Raw genomic sequence first — 20,347 nt, 5'->3', positions numbered from 1 at the left:
TTTTGAAAATGGAAATACAAGCAATAGTTTATCACCTCACTGAAGAGTGCTGGTAAGTGTGATAGACCGCAGAATGTACCCCAATTCTTTACCTTTCACTCTACCCACACCCCCTTTGCCATGAGACTTTGCACTTTCTGTTTCTCTGGGCTCAGCCACGTGACTTGCTTTAGGCTAACAAGATGTAGGAGAACATAACACAAGCAGAGGCTTGAAAGGGGTTTCCATGATTAGACTGCTCACTCCTGCATTCTGCCATCACCATGAGAACATGCCCAGGATGACCTGCTGGAAGAGAAGTTTGTGGAGCAGAACCAAGTCACCCCACTCATTTTAGCTAAGGCCATCATACACCAGCTGACAGTCAGCCACTCACTGGATATGGGAAGGATCCTAGGCAAAACCAGATTCACTGCCTGCCCCCTGAACCCAGTTTAAATCACCAAACCCACAAATACATGAGATAAATTTGTACTTAATAATTGAAGCAACTGAATATTGCAGTGGTTTTTTTACATAGCATTTTGGTGGAGATAGGTAATTAAACACAGCAAAGTCGGAGATTAAGGAGTATAACCTTTCTTGGGATAATAAAGCCCCAAATTCACATGAAAATGGATAAATTCAGCAATTCGTCTGAGCACTTACGAATATCAAGGTAAGTAATGTATTCTAAAACACCAAGATCAGAGTTGGAAGCCAGCAGCCCACTACCCACATCCAGTCTGGATGTGTCCCTATGGAATGATGCAAGCACAATTTCATGTCTTTTAAGTCAGAAAGACTGAGTCCGTGTTAGAGAGTTTGCCTCTATTCATTACAACGTATTTCCCTACCACAAATTGGATGTAAAATCTAAAGCTAAGCCCCAAGTTCAGAAAAACTCAGTCAGGGTTCAATCAGAGAAACAGAACCACTAGGAATGACACAAAATAGGAATTTATGATAGGGATTTGGCCTTAAGCAATTATGAGAACTGGTTAAAAAAAAAAAAAAACCAGCCTCAGTTCGTCTGTTTCTTCTGTGTCTGGGGCTAAGCCTGAAGTTAGGTAGACAAGAAGTAGGCAAGAAGAACACTGACAACCCGAACCTGTCTGGAACAAGCTAGAACCTGTGTTTGCCTTTCTCTCGCTCCAACTTTGCGGCCTTAGGTGACGCGCAGGAGACATTGGCACTCTTGCCATAAAGCCCTGCTCACACTTGGTCTGGGATTTGGAGGAGCTGAAGGAAGAGATCCTATAAGAACTGAAACTACAGGCCTGGCTGCTGGTCCACCAAGAGAAAAAGTACACAAGCTGACAAATGGTGTATGAACACACGTCCATACGCGCACGTGTGCGCCTAGAGAAATGTTTTTTATCTCGAAAATCACTCAGAAATTACAATACTACAGATCCCTCAAAATAGTTCTCCCTCGACCCCCTCCACCGCATCTCCCCGGAAAACCAAAAAGGTGGCAAGTTACCTCCTAACCCTCCTGCGCAGGAGCTGAGAAGGGGGTAGAAGTCCTCTGGGATACTTGAGCTGTGGCTGTGGGGCTCCGTGTTGGCAGCGGTATCTGCCTCTCAGCAGGAGCTGAGGCAGGGTCTCTTTTGGATTCTCTAAGACGTTTTTGCATGAAAAGCTCAATCAAGGTCTGTTGAAGTTTGGTGTCAGGTGTAGCAAATCTCAACTAGGATGTAGGCGATGCTATGCAGCTGACAAAATGCTTCCACGTGCATCATGTTATTTAATTGAGGCTATGGTTTCTCAAAGCGGGTCTTCTCCTTGACCACATTTTATGATAGAAAGCCAAGGAGGAAAAAAAAAAAGAAAGCCAAGCAGGGGGTGATTTTCGGAGCTGCAGTCTGGAAGTGGCTTCTAGGACTCTAGGCCAGGCCTTTTCACCCCGTATCTCTCGCTTCTTCTTTCTGTTCTCTGTTGTAGACATCTGGACCCAACTGCCAGTACTCAGCCCTCAGAATCGTCCTCTAAAGGACTTAAGAGACCCCAGGGTCTCCCCTACCCCACCCCACTGCCATCCACAGTCCAGGCCGTCTGATGCTCCTGTCTCTGACCTCACTGTCACACCATCTATCTGCAACTGTGCTAAGAACGGCTGCTTTATGACCAGGCTGGTGAACGGGAAGAAATAATAGCCCTGCAAGACTCATGTAAACAAGGACAGAATCTCCTCCAGAAACCCACCAGAAGCACCCGTTGTCCCTCTATGGCCTTTTTTTATTTTCCAAAAGACGTCTTTCATAAAAACCATGAATGCACAGAGAAATCAGAAAGGGCCCTTTATCTTTTGGCCTTTCCCCAACCCCATCCTACCCCAACTCCAGGAGAATTCCTGGTGGACCCCACAATGTCAGAAGTTGAATAAGAACTTTGAACTTATTTCCCATTGCTGCCGTTAACAAATTACTATAACCTTAGTGGTTTTTTAAAAATACACATTTATTATCTTACAGTTTTAATAGTAAAAAAACCTTTATTCAGTGTTTTAATCATATACAAAAAACTGTGATAATAAGAAAGATAAATGCTATAGTATCTGTGTACAAAATAAAGTGCAGTGGCTATGGGACTGGGAAAATGGATGAGGAAACGGCCCTGGGTAGCATCTCAACCTGCTAAGGATGAGAGTCTGAGCTTCTGTCTTTGGCTTAGTTGAGTCTTGGTTTGCCCAAGGCCGGGTTAAGGGAAAGAGAAGCTACTAGAAAGGGGCAGATTCAACCAGCCACTGCTACTACACCCCCAGGACATCAGGCTGGTCTGGCCTCTGGCCCAGAACAAGAGAAAAAGGAAACAGGGATAGGCACGTGGCTCTTTGTAACCCCAGCACTCTGGGTGACTTGTCTCTATAGAAAAGAAAAAAAAAAAAAAAAACACTAGCCAGCCTATAGTTCCAGCTCCTTTGGAGACAGGAGGATTGCTTGAGACCAGAAGTTCGAGGCTGCAGTGAGCTATGATCACACCACTGCACTCCAGCCTTTGTGACAGAACAAAACTCTGTCTAAAAGAAAAAGAAAACAGTTGTCAGGGTGCTGGGAGACTAGCAATCACAGGTTTGAGCAAGTTAACCCTGGGGACAAGCAAGACTGTGAAAGAGCTCTAGGTGACCTCACTAGTAGTTTTAGGGGCAGGAGCATCTTCGTGGGAGCCCAGCTCGGCAATAAGAATTACCACAAGGGGCGGCGTCCGGGGCTCAGTGGGTAGGGTGCCTGCCAGTCGTGCAGGGTGAAAAAGCAGGAGGTCTCAGGGACACGTTGGCAAGGCCCTGCAACTCCCACACAGCCAACCCTCGCCCTGCCCACCTGCTGCCCTCTTCTTCAACTAAGCTGACAGGACTATAGTCTCTGCGAAGGGAGTGGCCATTCTCCAGACCCAGAGACCAATAGTCCGGAGCCTGGGGCTCACAGCTGTTAGCAACAGCCTTGCAGGATGAGTGGCGTTGCAAGGCCAGGCTCCGGCGGGCTTCCTGCAACTGGCTCTCCAGCTCCCGAACCACCAGGCACATGCAGCCAAAACTTGCCTGGGACAGTGCCTTCACCCAAGCCTCCTGGGCCGCTGGCCCATCTGCTGCCAGCAGGTGCGGACGCACTCCAGGGGCATAAAGCAGATGGCGAAGGCAAACTCCTCAGGTGCTGGAGCGTCAGCCAGCTCCACCGTGCAGCCCTCCAGCACCACCAGGCTCAGCGGGGCCAGCCCTCGTGACTCTCGAAGAACAGCAAGTTGCCACTGGGGACAAACCAGCATCTTCGGCCAGTGCCACTGGAGTTAGGTGGGGTCCCTCCCCTGACCCAAGTGCGCAGGAAGCCTGTGTGGTGCGCTGGGGAGTCACTTAGTGCATAGTGGGCTACACGTCTCTCATTCAACTTCATGGCTCCCACAAGAATTGCCGCGTCAGCTGGGCGCCCATAGCACAGTGGTTACGGCGCCAGTGCATGCACCAAAGATAGCGGGTTCAAACCCAGCCTGGGCCAGTTAAACAACAATGACAACTGCACCAAAAAAAAAAAAAAATAGCTGGGCGTTGTGGCGGGCGCCTGTAGTCTCAGCCACCTGGGAGGCTGAGGCAAGACAATCGCTTAAGCCCAAGAGTTTGAGGTTGCTGGGAGCCGCCTGTGGCTCAAGGAGTAGGACGCCAGCCCCATATACCGGAGGCATCGGGTTCAAATCCGGCCCCTGCAAAAAAAAAAAAAAAAAAAAAAAGTTTACCAAGGGTGGCAGGTTCAAACCCAGCCCCAGCTGAACTACAACCAAAAAATAGCCGGGCGTTGTGGCGGGCGCCTGTAGTCCCAGCTGCTCGGGAGGCTGAGGCAAGAGAATCGCGGAAGCCCAAGAGCTGGAGGTTGCTGTGAGCCGTGTGACATCATGGCAGTCTACCGAGGGTGATAAAGTGAGACTCTGTCTCTACAAAAAAAAAAAAAAAAAAAATTAAAAAAAAAGTTTGAGGTTGCTGTGAGCTGTGACACCACCTCACTCTACTGAAGGTGACACGGTGAGACTCTGTCTCAAAAAAAATTGCTGCATCCCTGAGGCTCAGTGTCTTCATCTGTGAAATGGGCTGGTCTTTCCTTCCTTTTCTCTCAAAGGGACCAACAGGGCTCATGGGGGAGGGCAGGAAACTTCTAACTAGCCACACAGCTCAATCCTCCCACCACCAGTGGCGCTAGTGCCCAGGAGGGCAGTCCGAGGTGAAGGTTGCGGTCGCGCCTGGGGCCCATCCCCGCACCTCTGCCGCCGGAGCTGCCACAGCCATCGGAGCCGGGAGAACGGGGAGTCCCACCCGGGAGCTCCTAACTTACAGTTCTATAGGTCAAAAGTTCTGAATACAGCATGCCTTAACTAAGACAGCTTAGAGTTTCTCAAAAACAAGATCAAGGGGTCGGCAAGGCTCCTTTCTGGAGGCTCTGGGGATGGATCTGCTTCTATGTCTTACCACATCCAAGTTGTTGGCAGATTTCAGTCCCTAGTGACTATAGGGCTAAGGTCCTTGTCCTCTTGCTGGTCATCAGCTAGGAGACTCTGTCAGTTCCTTATGGCCACCTTGCATTTCTCATCACACGGCCCCCTCTATCTGCAAGTCCTTCCCACGCTTCAGATCTCTCTGACTTCCTCTCCTGCTGTATGTCTTCCGCTTTTATGGGCTCATGTGATTACATTGGGTCTGCTGGATAATCTGGGATAGTCTCTCTATTTTAAGGTTAGCTGATTAATAGCCTTAATTACGCCTGCAGAATCCCCTTTGCCATGTAACACACTATAACCACAGGAGTAACGGCAGCAGGCCGAGATCAAAAGGGCCAAAATTCTGCTCATCGTGGTCTGCCTTCCCTGCCCTCTGTGATTCTCACTCATTCCACATGCAAAATATATTCACCCCATCCCAAGGTCCCCAAAGGTCTCATCCCATCACAGCATCAACTCAAAGTCCAAAGATGTCATCTAAATCTAACTCAAAAGTCTCACATCTTATTTTCATCACCTAAATCAAGAACAGATATGGCTCTGAGTATAATTCCTGAACTACAACTCCTGGGTCTCAATACCTCTCCATCTGTGAATGTGTGAAACTAAAAACAAGTCATCTGCTCTCAACACATATAATGGTGGGACAGGCATAGAATAACAGTTGTAGACATTGTGCCTCAAAGGGGGGGATAGAAGGTAAAAAGGAGTCACTGGCCCTAAAGAAGTTTTTAAGTCCCACCAAACTCCATTAGGTTTCTAGGACTCTTAGCTTCACCCTCTGGTCTCTTGGTTCTGCCCTCTGAGTCATCTCCTTTTTCATGAAAGTTGGTATGTGTTTGTATCTAAGTATTTGTATCAGCTTTCTTCCTGCTGGCAGAATTTGGGGGATCTAACAATTTTCTTTCATTTCATATACTATGTCCCTTTTGATATAAGTCGATAGTGTTTCTATTGGTGTAAAATTCTCAAGAATTTTGTGTATCTCCCATGATTGTGATGGGATGGAAGCCAGGTCCGTAAACATTTTTTGAAATAATCTCACTTTTGTTTTTGATTTTTGCTAAGATGGCTGAGGGACAATGCTCTTAAACTTTCTAAAGGTCCCTGGGTTTGGTTGCAAGAATCTGAGTTACACCTTTTAACCTCTTCAGAGAGCCTTTGTGTGATGGGATTCTTTGACCTTTACAATCTGGATAGGCGGAGAATTTCCCAAATCATGGAGTACTAGTTCCTTTTTGTTTAATGGTTCTTCCCTCAATTTATCTCTTTCCTCTCACATTTAACCAAAAAGAAGAAGAAACCAAGCTGTACCTTCAATATTTTGCTTGGAAATCTCTTCAGCAAAATATACATCCTTCATAAGTTCTGCCGTCCACATAAATACAGGACACAATCCTCCTAAGTTCTCTGTCACTGTAACAAGGATCCCCCCTGCTCCAGCTTCCAAAAACATGTTTCCCTCTTCTTTGTAAGTCCTCAACAATAACATCCTTCAATTCCAGATTTCTACTACGTTTCTTCAAGGGATGAAGGTTTCCTCTGAGGTGACATAGTATTTCTCTATCATTCTCCTTACTCCTTCTCAGCCCTCACCAACAACATTTAATATCCATATTTCTATTAATAGTCTGTTCAAGGCAATCTAGGCTTTTTTCTACCATGCTGCTATGTCTTAGGCAAGTTACTTCACTTCTCAGGGTCAAATGTTTCTTCATTAGCATAGTAATTCTATTTTTTTTTTTTTGAGACAGAATCTCACTATGTCGCCCTTGGTAGAGTGCCATGGCATCACAGCTCACAGCAACCTCAAACTCTTGAGCTTAAGTGATTCTCTTGCCTCAGCCTCCCAAGTAGCTGGGACTACAGGTGCCCACCACAACGCCCAGCTATTTTTTTTTTTTTTGCAGTTGTTAGCTGGCACAGGCCGGGTTCAAACCCGCCACCCTCGGTGTATGTGGCTGGCACCGTAACCACTGTGCTACGGGTGCTGAGCCTGGCATAGTAATTCTTGTTTCAACTCTTAGGAGAGAACTTCACAGAGATCTCTTTATCTTCTGAGTGGCTTGGGATTTTAGCCATTACCAGGTTTCAGTAATAGTCATCAAAACATCCAGCAGTCACATTTTGGGCCAATTCAAGGAAAGAGGAGGGTCATTTTGGCTAAGTTGTTTGCCTGTCTTGCAATCAGGGGTGGACTGATGGTCTATGTCCCAGGGGTCCTCAAACTACAGCCCGCAGGCCACATGCGGCGGTGTCATTGTATTTGTTCCCATTTTGTTTTTTTACTTCAAAATAAGGTATGTGCAGTGTGCATAGGAATTTGTTCATGGTTGTTTTTTATTAAACTATAGTCCGGCCCTCCAACGGTCTGAGGGACAGTGAACTGGCCCCCTGTTTACAAAGTTTGAGGACCCCTGGGATCATCTCTGAGACAGAGCCCCCTGTGCCTTCTATTTCCTAATGCTTAGCTCAATGTCTAGGCCTTGCAGACAACCAGCCAACAGTTAATTTTTAATTTAACAAACTCGTGTGTAGTGGTTACTAAGCACTGTTCTAAGTGATATATGTGTGTGTGTGTGCATTATACACACACACACACACACACACACACAAAGGACATACACTATTATTGGTAACTTACAGATGAGAGGCTGAGGCACAGAGAAGCAAGTAACTTGCCCCAATTATAATGCTATTAAGGAATAGAGCCAGGATTTGAATCCAGGCAGTCTAACTCCAGATCCCACACTAAGGGATCTACTATGCTATGCTTCTTGGGTGCCATCCTTCAGGCCACCTGCTCTTCTTTTTTTCAAGTTCAGGAAGTTAGGCAGAAAGGCCATGTCCTCTTTTTTTTTGGTTGCAGTTTTTGGCCGGGGCCAGGTTTGAACCCACCACCTCTGGTATATAGGGCCGGCACCCTACTCCTTGAGCCACAGGTGTCACCCGAGGCCACATCCTCTTATTCATCCTAACAGCGGGGCTAGAAGTGGTGAGAAAAAGAAATCCCCGCCCCCCACTGCCTCCAGCTGGACCAAGAGAGATTTAAGGAAGAGGGAAGAGTGATGCCTGGGAGAAGAAAAGGAGGAGCTAAAACCTGAGTTTGGGAAGGAGATAGAGAGTAAGGAAGTTGGACATTAATGAGCTCAAAATGTAAAAAGTTTTAACTCAGCCTGTTTCCAGGACTCACTGCAACTTGAAGCTAACTTTCCACGTCTCTAAAACTATCATCCAGGGATGCTAAGAAATTCTAGAGTCAGAAAGCAAAGTGGAAAAGGGATCAGCAGTGGTCTCCACAGAGGCAAACCAGGCTGATCACACAGAGCGGGCCCATGAAAAGTTGATTGCATAATGTTTTAAAATATTATCATTAATTATTGAGTCTATCAGAGGGGAAGAAAGTGCTATTTAAAACTTCAACGCATTCTGTCATCTAAGGAAAAATTCTTATTGAGAAATACATGCCTGCATTATTTCTTCCCCTTGCAGAGGCTGGTCAAGGAAAGGATGAGGAAATACAGAAATGTTAAAACCTCTGTCATTCTGTGCTGCTAAAGGTGAGGTTGCAAAATGGCGAGGCATGGACCTGAGCTGGCCCACAGACCTGTTTTGTTTGGCCTGCATAACATCAGCCTGCACAGTGGTTTCTTTCCCCTCAGTGTTTTAAATTAGAAATAGTAGTTGCCAACATAAAAAAAAAAAATAGGCAAGTATCCTTCAAAGATGTATTGCCAGTAAGTTCTACTGTTCCTCAGGTTGCCAAAACTCTTAGTCATCAGTCCTGATTAAAAAGTTCTTAACTTTAATGAAATCCAATTTATCAATCTTTTCTTCTATGGTTAGTGCTTTATATGCCCTGTTTAAAAAATTCTTTATGAAACCTATGAAGATACTATCCTATGCTTTCTTCTAGAAGCCTTATTGTTTTACCTTTCACGTTCAGATCTGCGATACATATTGAATTAATTTTTGTGCACGGTGGGGATTCCAGATTCATTTTTTTCCACGTGAATATCCAATTGCTCCAGAGCCACTTTTATTGAAAAGACTGACTTTTCCACCAATGCATTATGATAGCTTTTTTATTGTCAATCAAGGGCTCATACATATGCGGATGTATTTCTGTACCATTAATCTATCATTTGCAACAAGACTACATTATCTTAAGCACTCTAGCTTTATAATAAGTTTTAAGATATGGTAGTGCAAGTCCTCCAACTTTTTTCTACTTCAAGATTATTGTGACAATTCATTGGGCTGAACACTTAAAACTCGTGCATGTATGTGTGTATTTTATAATCCAACAAAAAAAGTAAATAACACAAAAGGGGCTTGCTGTGGAGTTCGGGAGATGAGACATTGAGTCTCTCTCAAGGAATCAGAAATCTAGCAGCTCAGGAGCCTGCGTGGCAGTAACCCAGGGCTGCCATTATGCACAGGGTATGCAGGCTCCCTTTGCCGCAGTCCTCACCATTCCCCATTGTCCCTACCACTGAAGCAGCGGGCCAATGCCACTTCTCATCTTCATGGTAATTCACTTCACTCATTTATATTGCTGCCTGGACCCTGGAGGATTTGAATTAATGAACTGATAGAGCAGAGCCTGTGGATAAAGCTTTGAGCATGTGAAGGGGTGTCCCTGGTAGTGGTAAGGAGAAAGTGAAATTGCAGTGGATAGTTGAAGGAAATGGAGAGAAGCCTGAGAGGCCCCTCTAGAGCAAGCTTTCACAACCTCAGCACTATTGACATTTGGGGCCAGGTCATTCTGCCGTGTGCAGACCGTCCTGTGCAGTGTGGAACGTTTAGCAGCATCCCTGGCCTCTACCCACTAGATGCCAGTAGCATCCCTCGGTTGTGACATCCAAAACTATCTCCAGATATTGCCAAATGTTCCCTTGGGGGCAAAGACAGAATTGCACCCAGTCGAGAACCACCAGCCTAAACCAGCAGAAGAAACCCTGCTGCGAGGCTAGGGCACTGGATTAGAGGCTAGCAGGACCCCTAAAGCTCCCACCCTCCCCAACCTGGCCTCAGCCAGCAGAAGCAGAACGACAGATCTATAGAAAGGGAAGGAGGAAAACTTTGAGAGGGAAAGAGGGGACAGGGCAGCGTGGTGCTGATGCCACACTCCGAGCGCTATCTTCTCACATAGAATACCTCGTGAATAGTGTCCCTGCAGTTGTGCAAGACCTTGGATATAAACTAGTTCAAAGCTCTCAGTTTCGTAAACATTCTGTAAGTTGTGCATCTCTTCTCTTCCACCCTGTCCTCCAGACTCATCCACACAAATGGCTCCTGTATGTGATGTCTGGTGGGGGTGGGGGGTGAAGAGATGGTCAATCTATGGAAGTAAATTCCTAGGAAGCTTATCAGAGCAAGAAGCGACCAGTATAAAAACATCTGTCCCTCCACCACTACCTTTGCTTCTCAGAATCTCCAGAAAGGTTGGAACACAGGCTCCCTCCACATATGGGTCGAGGTTCAAGCCAATTTCATTAGAATTTCAAAGGACCTGCTTCACAATTCTAGGTATCTGTATTTAATTTGCTTTGCTTTCCTTTATCCCGTTCCCCAAGCATTATCTTTCTTCCTTTTGGCTTTCCTTCAGCCTTGTAGTTTTGATTAGCTCTTAAACAGGGGTGGAGGTACATGCTCAGCTCTGCCCCGCTGTGCCCTGGAAGGGAGTGGTCCCCCTCCCCAGGTACAAGAGCAAGGGGTGTTTTCCATGCAGAAAAATTTAAACAATAAAACTGTCTAAAAGTTTGTCAGCCTTGATTATCACCAGGAACCAGTAATCTACACAATGGCAAGGATAAAATACTCCTCTTCCCCCAAAATATTTTGTTGCTCTATGTTCTAAACAATTGCTGTGGCTATTGTTGAGTTATATATAGATACAAAAATATATATATATTTATATATAATATTTCTTTGTTATGGTTTGGGATTCATTGAGGGTACAAAGAATTAGGTTACACTGATTGCATTTGTTAAAGTCCCTCTTATAATTGTGTCCCACCCCCAAGAGGTGTGCCATACACCGTGACCCCTCTCTCCACCCTCCCCTCTCCCCACTTGCTCATTCCCCTACCCACCCCCCACTTGTATTAGCTCGTCTGCTGCCTTCATATTAGATTGGATTCTTGCTTCTCCATTTTCGTGATACTTTACTAAGAAGAATGTGGTCCACCTCCACCCAGGTTAATACAAAAGATGTAAAGTCTCCATCTTTTTAGTGGCTGAATAGTATATTATGTATTTTTTTAACATAGGCAGTCTCCAGGTTATAGATGACCAAATTATGGCATTACAAATGGACTCCCAAGGCTCCCCAGAAGGATAGTTTATAATTAAGTAATTAATAATCTGGGGACTAGTTTCTTCCGTGCACGTAAACAAACCCACAAGGTGTAAGAGGCACTCAGGCACAGCACCTTTACACTGGCTGCTAGTCTCACAGACAGAGCAGCAGCTGACAGGAACCCGGGAACACGAAGAATAGGAAGGGCCAGAGCTAAGAAAGTTTGCGACCACAGAAGGAGCCGAAGCCTTTCGTCTCATGGAAGCAGGATTTGCTGAGCCTGAGGAGCAAGAGCCTAACGTTGAGCGGTTACACAGGTTTACCGGGCAGTAAGCAGGAACATCAGCTGCTACAAGGCCATTTATGATGGAAAAACGAAAGGGACTTTGCAACCCCAGAAACCTCTCTCAAGAAACCGACTGGAGTGGTGAGCTCCCCTCCTCCAGCCACAGAATCAAAGCCTGATTCTCCAGCACCCACTCCACCCCCTCCAGCACCTTCTCCACCATCATCTTCTGATTAATGTCAGCCTCCCTTCTGGCCTCAGAAATGCCCCTTCCAGTAAGCAAGACATCGATGCAATATTAGGCGAGTGTTACCTTTTAATACATAGTATTTTTTTTTGAAATTTCTCCTGTCTCCTATCTAAACTTTTCATATGAGTTTGTCTTTATGTTCTGTTTGAATGAAAAGAGCACAATATTATTATAATAATGTTTTTGTAACAATATTATAGCACAAGTTATTATTACTACAGTGTTACACTGTATTATTATTGCCACGTGAGCTATGTCAGTATTGTTATTATGATTATTATTACCATAGATGATGCACTGTCCATCAGGGACTCAAGTTACATACAAATCCGACCTAAACACATTCTCGGGGACTTACCTTCTCTGCAATCTGGGACTGCCTGTGTATTATTTATGTCTTCTGATGATGATGATTCATCTTCACAGATGAATCTTGAAAATTTCAGTTTCCATAACAATTCCTTCTTTCTGCCAAATCTGCTAACAGGATTTCAGGGCAAATAAAGAAAGATATATCTGAGTTATAACCTAATACTCAAAGATAAAGATGCTTTCCAGTCTGTTTGAAAGAAATTTGTAATGAGGTAACCACCACTCAGATGCCTGCAAATACTATTGTTCACACTTCCAGAACATCTCGGATTTGAAAAATAATATGGTGGCGTTCTTTGAAGTTGGAAGTTTGCCATGGAGATGCCCCACTTGAAGCATTTTCCCCTTTCAGAAGTCTTAAATAAACTCATTGAGTGCTCTTGTTCAAAAGGAATTGGATGTTTCGGCTTCATTCACAAATTCATTTGTGTCCTTTGATAGTCTTCTTGATGAAAAGAGAGTTCTGTACCTCTCAGTCATCTCAGGGCCCCTGATACCTCCCCCAAAAAGAAAGAGTTGAGGATGGGAGAAGTCTCACATCATCCACTAGGACTCCTACCTCTGTGGGTTTTAGTCCCTTGTGTTGGTGGGGTGGGGGTGTGGCAAGAATTTGCATTTCTAATAAGTTTCCCAGTGATGCTGATACTGGTGGTCTGGGGGGGCCACACTTTGAGAACCACTTGCCTAGATGATCTCAGACCTCTTTTATGGCTTAAGCAAATGACCTAGTGATCCTCATCAATACTTGGAAACAAGGCCTGGTGACGTCCAGTGTCCAAGCTGTGGGGCAAATGATTGATGATCTTTCCAGGGTTAGTTTGTTCTCTGAAACTACTAGATTGGAAATATCCTGTGTATAGCCCACCATTTGCATTCACAATATGGAATAAAACCCCCAACCCGATAAGAGACTGGTGCCTCCTGAAATTACTTAAACTTTAAAGGTAAAAAACTGTAACTGGGGTGCCAGATTACTTGGTTGAGATTTGAAGCCAAGTCTTTCTGATCCTTCCCTTGAATCAGGGTCTTGCTCTGTTACCCTGACTAGAGTGCAGTGATGTCATCACAGCTCACAGCAACTTCAAACTCCTGCGCTCAAGTGATCCTCCTGCTTTAGCCTCCTAAGTAGCTAGGATTACAGGTGCATGCCATGTGCCTGGCTAATTCTTAAATTTTTTGTAGAGACAAGGTATTGTACAGACTATGTTGCCCAGGCTTGTCTCGAACTACTGGCCTGAAGCAGTCCTGCCTCAGCCTCCCAAAGTGCTGGGATTATAGGCATGAGCCACCATGCCCAGCTGAATTGAATACTTTTTAACTAAAAGAACTCTGATAAGATAAATAACCTGACCCTGTATTAAGCCAAGTTTTCAATTCAGTGGGTCCTTAAACTGCACAATGAGCTAGCCACGCTATCCCGGGGTTGCCAAGTGTTTACTGTGTGCAGGTATTTAAGGACCTGTCTCTGATCACCAGGGGGTGAAAATAACCAAATCTCAGACTTTGGTTTAATTGGGAAGTCCTCCAACTCATTTTCACATCACCTGCATTAAATGCACATGAAACCAAAGGCAAACCACAGAATATTGACACCAAGACTCCGTAACAGCCACATTTAGTTATCATACGTTTATTTTTAACGTAGCACCCCAGTTTCACATCATGTATATTTCCCAAAGTTGGAGATCCTTAACCTACTATGTTCTTCACAGACTTCTCAACAAGTGTGAAAAAGAGGCAGTAAGGTTAGCTTGAGTCTACAAGTTACAATCCAAATATAGGACACTTTCAGGATTTATGTTTAAGGTCAATATACATAATGTGCCAAAGGCTTAGCAAATGAATGAGGCTCTGGCTGAGTAAAATGTTAACACAACTTGTTAGCACATTACCACGAAAAGACAGAAGTCATCAAATATATACTTTGCTGTTGCACTTTTACTGATCAATGTACCTATAGTGAAAAAATATACATTTTTACTTTCAAGGTTAAAATAGACCATCAGCACATTATCTCTCTGCCAATAGCTGTGAGGACTAAAGTGGCTCTTCTTGCCTCTGGCTCACTTGAACACTTTATTTGTGCTGAAGACAAAAAGGATGGCAGTGTTAAAGAAAAGGGTATACCTGGTTCCCAAGATAGATGCAACTGACACTCTCATACAAGTTGACTCAAAACACAACTCAGTTGATCCAATCTCCACACAATGGGGTTATCACATCAACTGTTCCAGTCCCACAGCTGAGCTCCGTAAAGGAGCTTTAGATCTAATCCTGTTGTCCAACAGGAACTGATATCTAAAAGTTGCTCATTATAGTCCCCAAATTCCAATTTCAGCCCTCCTGAAGTCTGGTGTCCTCTGATCTTCAGAGTCATAAACTCACTTTCCCTGAACTTCCAGGGCCATGAACTTAGCTAACAGCAAGACAGAAGGATTCAGAAAACATTAAAAATAAGTATTCCCCAATTGTTGACAACAGATCAAGGCTTCTGTAACTAGAACAAGTCTTGTCTTACTGAAACCCTGCAATGCCTCTGAGAAGAGGTTCTTTATGATCACATGTGTTAGGAAATGCAGAAAATCACTATACAAGCATAAAGCAACTATATGCCTGGGGTATCTTGCTCACACTAACAGACTGGCTGCCTCAGGGCATGTGGGTAAGGCAGCCCCCCCACCCAAAGCCTATTAATTTAGGGGAAGGGCAAGCAGTTCTTAGCATCTGCATTGCTTTTAAAGTCTGGCCCTCCTTATCTGCTGTTCTTGGGAGGTTCACATGACTAGATGCCTTTCTCCTTAAAAACAAGCAAAGCAGGGTAGCTCACAGAGTGACACTCACATTCAAACTGCCATCAATAACTGATCTGTCACAGTTGGTAGGCAACCTCCCTTAACCTACTAGGCCAAGGGAGGAGCAAGACATGCCAGCTGAGGGCTCCCTAGAACCAAATCCCCACTTCTTACTAGGACCTTGAACCACACTGAGTCATGAGGCCAAGAAAAGCCCTAACAAAACATCCATAATGAAAATACAATTTCAACTGATCCTTTGAAATCAGTTTTAAAAGAGCACACTGGAAACACGGTAAACCAGTTGGAAAGAGAAGCCAAAGTTACTAGGGTTCTATTCAAATAGAGAGGGGAAAGGCTTCTTAACTGCTATTTCATTTTGCTCACATTCATAATGTTCAAACCACAATCAATGAGCCAAACTTGTCAATAATATGGGAGAATCTGCTTGTTATGGTAAATCACGTTTGTTTGTTTTTTAAATACTTTGAAAATCACATTCCCTTGGTGGTATCTAGTCAGAAGGTGTGATTCTAGTTTATACTGAACAAATATTTTTAGCTCTAAGATATTATGCTGCAATTGAAATTTTTCCAAGTACTGCTTAAAAGAAAGACATTTGGAAATGTCTGCCTTAATTGCAAAGAGCACATCAATTTCAGATATTACCTAATTGATCTGAGTACACATCTATTACAATGCCTGTGAGATCATGTAAGAAACAGACAAATATCACTTAGAAACATACTATAGAATCAAATCACATCTGAAGAGAAAAATGCTTTATGACAGTTCAGACACTGGTAGGAAATCAAAGGAAAATTCGTGTTTTTGATTACTCGCCTTAAAATATGCTGAAATTGAACATTTGTGACCCAAGGAACCGAAGCTATATTGAAGAAAACGGTAACTTACTACATATTGAGTTCATTTCAATCACAGTAGTCTATTTTAAAAACAAACCCCCATCAGGAATACAGGAATGGAATGCACTGAAAGCAACAGCTGTCAAAAGTTCTGCCAAGAAACTTAGAGCAACTTATTGCATCATGAAAGGTGAGGTGGTTCAGAAGAACAAATAGTTCGATCATATTCTTTTCCTTCGGCTTTTATTTTTCACTTCAGTCCAAGAGAAATTTCTAGATCTAAACCCTCAAAAACATGTTTTCATATTTAAAGAATAATTAAATCATTGAAATTCAATGTGACAAACAGAAAAACAAAAAAACCCTCTCATCTATTTTTAGCATTGATAGAGGGTGGAAGTCCTAACTCAGGATCCATAAAAAGCTGCCGCTAGCTACCTCTTTCTAGGGATTCTTGGGTCAAGCACTTCTGTTTCTTACAGCATTGGTTTCCCCACAAGCAAACTTCAGGGGATGGATACCAGTCCTGCCCAGTTCTGATACCTTATTCTCCAATGATGGGCATAGCTTATAGCTAAGCTACCTCCTCTCCCAATCAGGCCCAAACAGTGTTAATATCTGTGAAACAGATACTTCTACATGAGGCAATCTGCCTTTATTACAACACACACACTCATTCCAGATATCTACCTTTTGGTTTTGCTTCGATGTTTGCTGGATAGGAAGTTGGCAGAAGCAATACACCACACACAAGAGATGCTGAGCTCCTACTATGCTTTCATCTGTGGGACTGTAGAATCCCACTGGGGGAAGACCACTTAACAAGAAGGTAACTCAACCCCCATGGACAGGAGCAACATTGACCTTCTGTCTATAGAATCCTCCCCAACAAGCAGGTCTAAGTTTGGAGTTGTTTCATAATGGAGGTATAATGGTGATTTCAATAACCCAGCCTCCCTATAAATCACATTATAGCAGTGGTTCTCAACCTTCCTGATGCCGCAATGTATTTTCATTGTTACAAAAGGGTCGCAACCCACAGGTTGAGAACTGCTGCATTAAAGGCTCACAGAAACATCATCAGGCATTATAACCTTAAATTAAAAATGCACATTCGAAGACCACAGAGAAATACAAGATGAGCACTAGTTAGGTAATAATATAATAATAGTTATGGTGCGTGTGTCTACGTATATACACACACAAATACATGTTTTTTAAAAATCTACTTTCAAGCAACTAAGAAATTGTAGTCACAATTAAGTCCTGTCAAGAAGATTGGGTATAGACAGTATTGGTGTGTGCTTTAATGCAATGCCTATCTTAAAATATTGGTAAGACAATGAAACTCAGGGGACTTTGTCCGATGTGAGTGTTTTCCTTTAATGAAAACCAAACCAACTAAACAAAACCCCAACATCCTGATTTGGCTCACTCTGGCATTGACTTCACGGGGAAGAAAAAGCATGTCAATATTTTTAAAATGCATAGTGTATACTAACATTCCTTAGTTCATACGTCTTGTTAATGGATATGAAGTGCTATCCCAAGTGAGTGCATATGTTCTAGAAGATTATGAGATAAAGTGCATATGCTAGTCTTCCCCAGAAAGCCCAGTGCGCTGTGAAATGTCTGCAGTAAGAACACTGCTGAGAACATGTGTTGCAACCCCCAGATCTCAGGACATGTGGAAAGAGGTTACCTAAAAATCCGCACCAACCCATTTATAATCTTAAGAAGGGTTTAAACTCACTTTCAATCCTTCCCTGACAAGAACAAAAAGGGCAACCAAAAGGGAAGATAAAAGAAAACAGAGAAATGGTTCAAGTTTCACGATTTTCAAAATCAAATCAATTCAAAATCCTTCAACATGCATGGAATAGATTCACAATTTGTTTTTCTTTGGAAAAACATCATCTGTTTGTGCCTTTCTCCTCTGCTGTTAAGCTGTTGATAAAGCTTACCAATGGAATGAGGAAGCATTAAGTCAATGCCTACTTCTTCTGCAAGCTATCAGCTCTACTGCAATCAAAGGTTTAATCCCACATATTGCAGACTATCTAAACTGCTTCTAAAAGGACCCTAGGTACACCCTAACTTAAGAAGGGGGAAATTAGCAAAATGCATGAGAGACAGCATTTCTTGCCATTAGTCTCTCTTTCTTTCTTTCTTTCTTTTTTTTTTTTTTTTTTGAGACAGAGTCTTACTATGTTGCCCTTGGTAGAGTGCCGTGGTGTCACAACAACCTCAAACTCTTGGGCTTAAGCAATTCTCTTGCCTCAGCCTCCCAAGTAGCTAGAACTATAGGTGCCCACCGCAGCACCCACCTATTTTTTATTGCAGTTGCCATTGTTGTTTGGCAGGCCTAGGTCGAGTTCGAACCTGCCAGCCTCAGTGTATGTGGCTGGCGCCATAACCACTGTGCTACGGGCACGGAGCCATAATTTTGTTGTTGTTGTTGCAGTTGTCATTGTTATTTAACTGACTTAGGCTGAGTTCGAACCTGCCAGCCTGGGTGTATGTGGCCGGCACCCTACCCACTGAGCTATAGGTGCCACCCCACCATTAGTCTCTTGAAGTGATGTGAAAGCTAGCATGCTTTCTGAGGGCCAGTGACCCTGTGACCCCATTACCCTATGTTCCCACTTTCAACTTGGGCTTTCAGAAGAAGCAACAGCTACTTAAATCTCTGTGGGATACCAGCTTGTACAATTTGAGCTTATTGGTTTACATCGCCTGCATTGGAGTTAGGTGGACTCCTCTGAACCTGATATAAACCAATCACTTCCCAGGGGTACACTTCACAGAGAACAAAACAGTCATATATCCAGCATGAGGAACACTTCCTTTCATTATTTCTTTATACGTGATACATTTGTAGTCCAAGTTGATGAAAATAACTACCAGAGATTGTTAAATTGAAGGTAACAACCATCTCCCTTTCTTCCCCAGTTTGGATACTTGGTTTCAAAAAACAAGTATTAACCAATCCAAAAAGTCTCATCAGCCTTTCATATTTGATGGGTGGTTTCCAAACTCATGCATTTACATATATGTTATCCCATGCAGGATAAAAGTAGAGATCTAGCAACTATTTATTTAATTTGATCGGGTGAGGCAGTTAAAGCAGATTGCTTTTGCCCAAAAATTTACATGAAAGGACTGAGTTATCTGGGTTGATGGCCTAGGTTGGCCAAGTTAAATAGCTCACTGCCAAAACCTCCACTTTACAGAAGTGTAAAGACCCAATAAGTCTTTGACATTCAATAGAAAACAATAGTCATGTATTATTTATAGCTAGATATAATATCAAAATGGCACTAGAGAAGAAATTTTTGGCATATAGTGGTGGAGGGCACAGCGCCAGTCTAAATCTGATGCTTTCATTTTATTTTAGCTTTTGTTTTTATTATCATCATGCCAAAGACTAGCCAGTTGGAATCCTAATTATTCAGGAAACCAACCTACTATATGTGATACACATACAAAAATAAAACAAGCATCCTGAAGGTACCTGGTTATAAGGTTTTATACAAATCATAAATTCCTTAAATAAATAATGCTCAATTATTTTTATTTGCTAGAAGACTGATTTTTGGTAAAGAGCAGCATCTAACACCTTGAGGCAGTGCTTAAGAATGGAGAGAGATTCTACTGATAATTACAATTTCAAGCGTGATAATTAGTTGAAGTATCTTCCATCACAGTAAAATGTACAAGTGAATTACAAGGAAAAAGGTCATATGGATCATATTCTGCTGCTCACAGCTGGTGACACAGTCAAACATCTATGACAAGTAGTGGGGTTCAAACATTCAAACGAGAAAGAAAGATGTTGGCAGATGAGGTCATTCACTGTCACTTGAACCATGGGTGTCACAACACAGTGACTGGACGAAGTTGTTCCAGTTGGTTTTCTAATGCAATCCGTTCTTGATGAACCTCCTAAATTGAACAAAACAAAAAGAAAGGAAACAAAAAAGGAAAGGGGTCATTTCCTGGGTTCATCCCTACTTCATCAGATATTAAAAGAAAACTTATAACTGGATCCATAAACACTTCAGTGCTATATAACTCAAGAACAGGTAGAATGGAAGGCATCAGATTTAAAGTTGGTGACCAGACAAGGGGGGCTTCACAATTTGTAATCTCTCAACTCCTTTCTGAAGATGAACTGAAACTGACTGACCCCTCTCCACTGCTCCACCTTAGTCTCATCCTGTTCTAACAGGATTAGTAGCTGGCAGAGAATGACATTAAAAATTAAAATATTGATTGGGGGAGGGCAGAAAGCAAAAGCAGATTCCCAAGACTGAGGGGTGAGCCACCCGGACTAAATTTCTAGTTGCAATCTCTGGCTTCTAATCCAGTACCACACTCAGTCAGGTCTGGGGAATGAAAGGGTACACTGGTCATCCCTCCACCAAAGTCCTATCCAGGTTCCTACACAAAATGTGGCATAAGGTGGCGGCACCTGTAGCTCAGTGGGTAGGGCGCTGGCCACATACATCCAGGCTG

The 20,347-nt window shown here is 43.3% G+C and overlaps 1 protein-coding gene and 1 pseudogene across 5 annotated transcripts in view; both read right to left on the bottom strand.

Moving 5' to 3' along the window:
* Positions 1-3,193: 3,193 nt before the first annotated feature.
* On the bottom strand, positions 3,194-3,872 carry LOC128578029 (sesquipedalian-2-like; annotated as a pseudogene).
* A 9,913-nt stretch (positions 3,873-13,785) lies between these two features.
* The window catches only part of REPS2 (RALBP1 associated Eps domain containing 2), a 313,577-nt gene continuing 307,015 nt past the window's right edge, over positions 13,786-20,347 (bottom strand). For all 5 annotated transcript variants that reach the window (XM_053580740.1, XM_053580743.1, XM_053580742.1 and 2 more), the window contains one exon: positions 13,786-19,774. In XM_053580740.1, coding sequence (XP_053436715.1) covers positions 19,706-19,774 — 69 coding nt within the window. In that variant the 3' untranslated portion in view covers positions 13,786-19,705. The remainder of the gene's footprint in view (positions 19,775-20,347) is intronic.

The sequence above is a fragment of the Nycticebus coucang genome, chromosome X (assembly GCF_027406575.1).
Source record: "Nycticebus coucang isolate mNycCou1 chromosome X, mNycCou1.pri, whole genome shotgun sequence".
NCBI lineage: Eukaryota > Metazoa > Chordata > Mammalia > Primates > Lorisidae > Nycticebus > Nycticebus coucang.
This window is presented reverse-complemented; position numbering and strand designations above follow the sequence as displayed.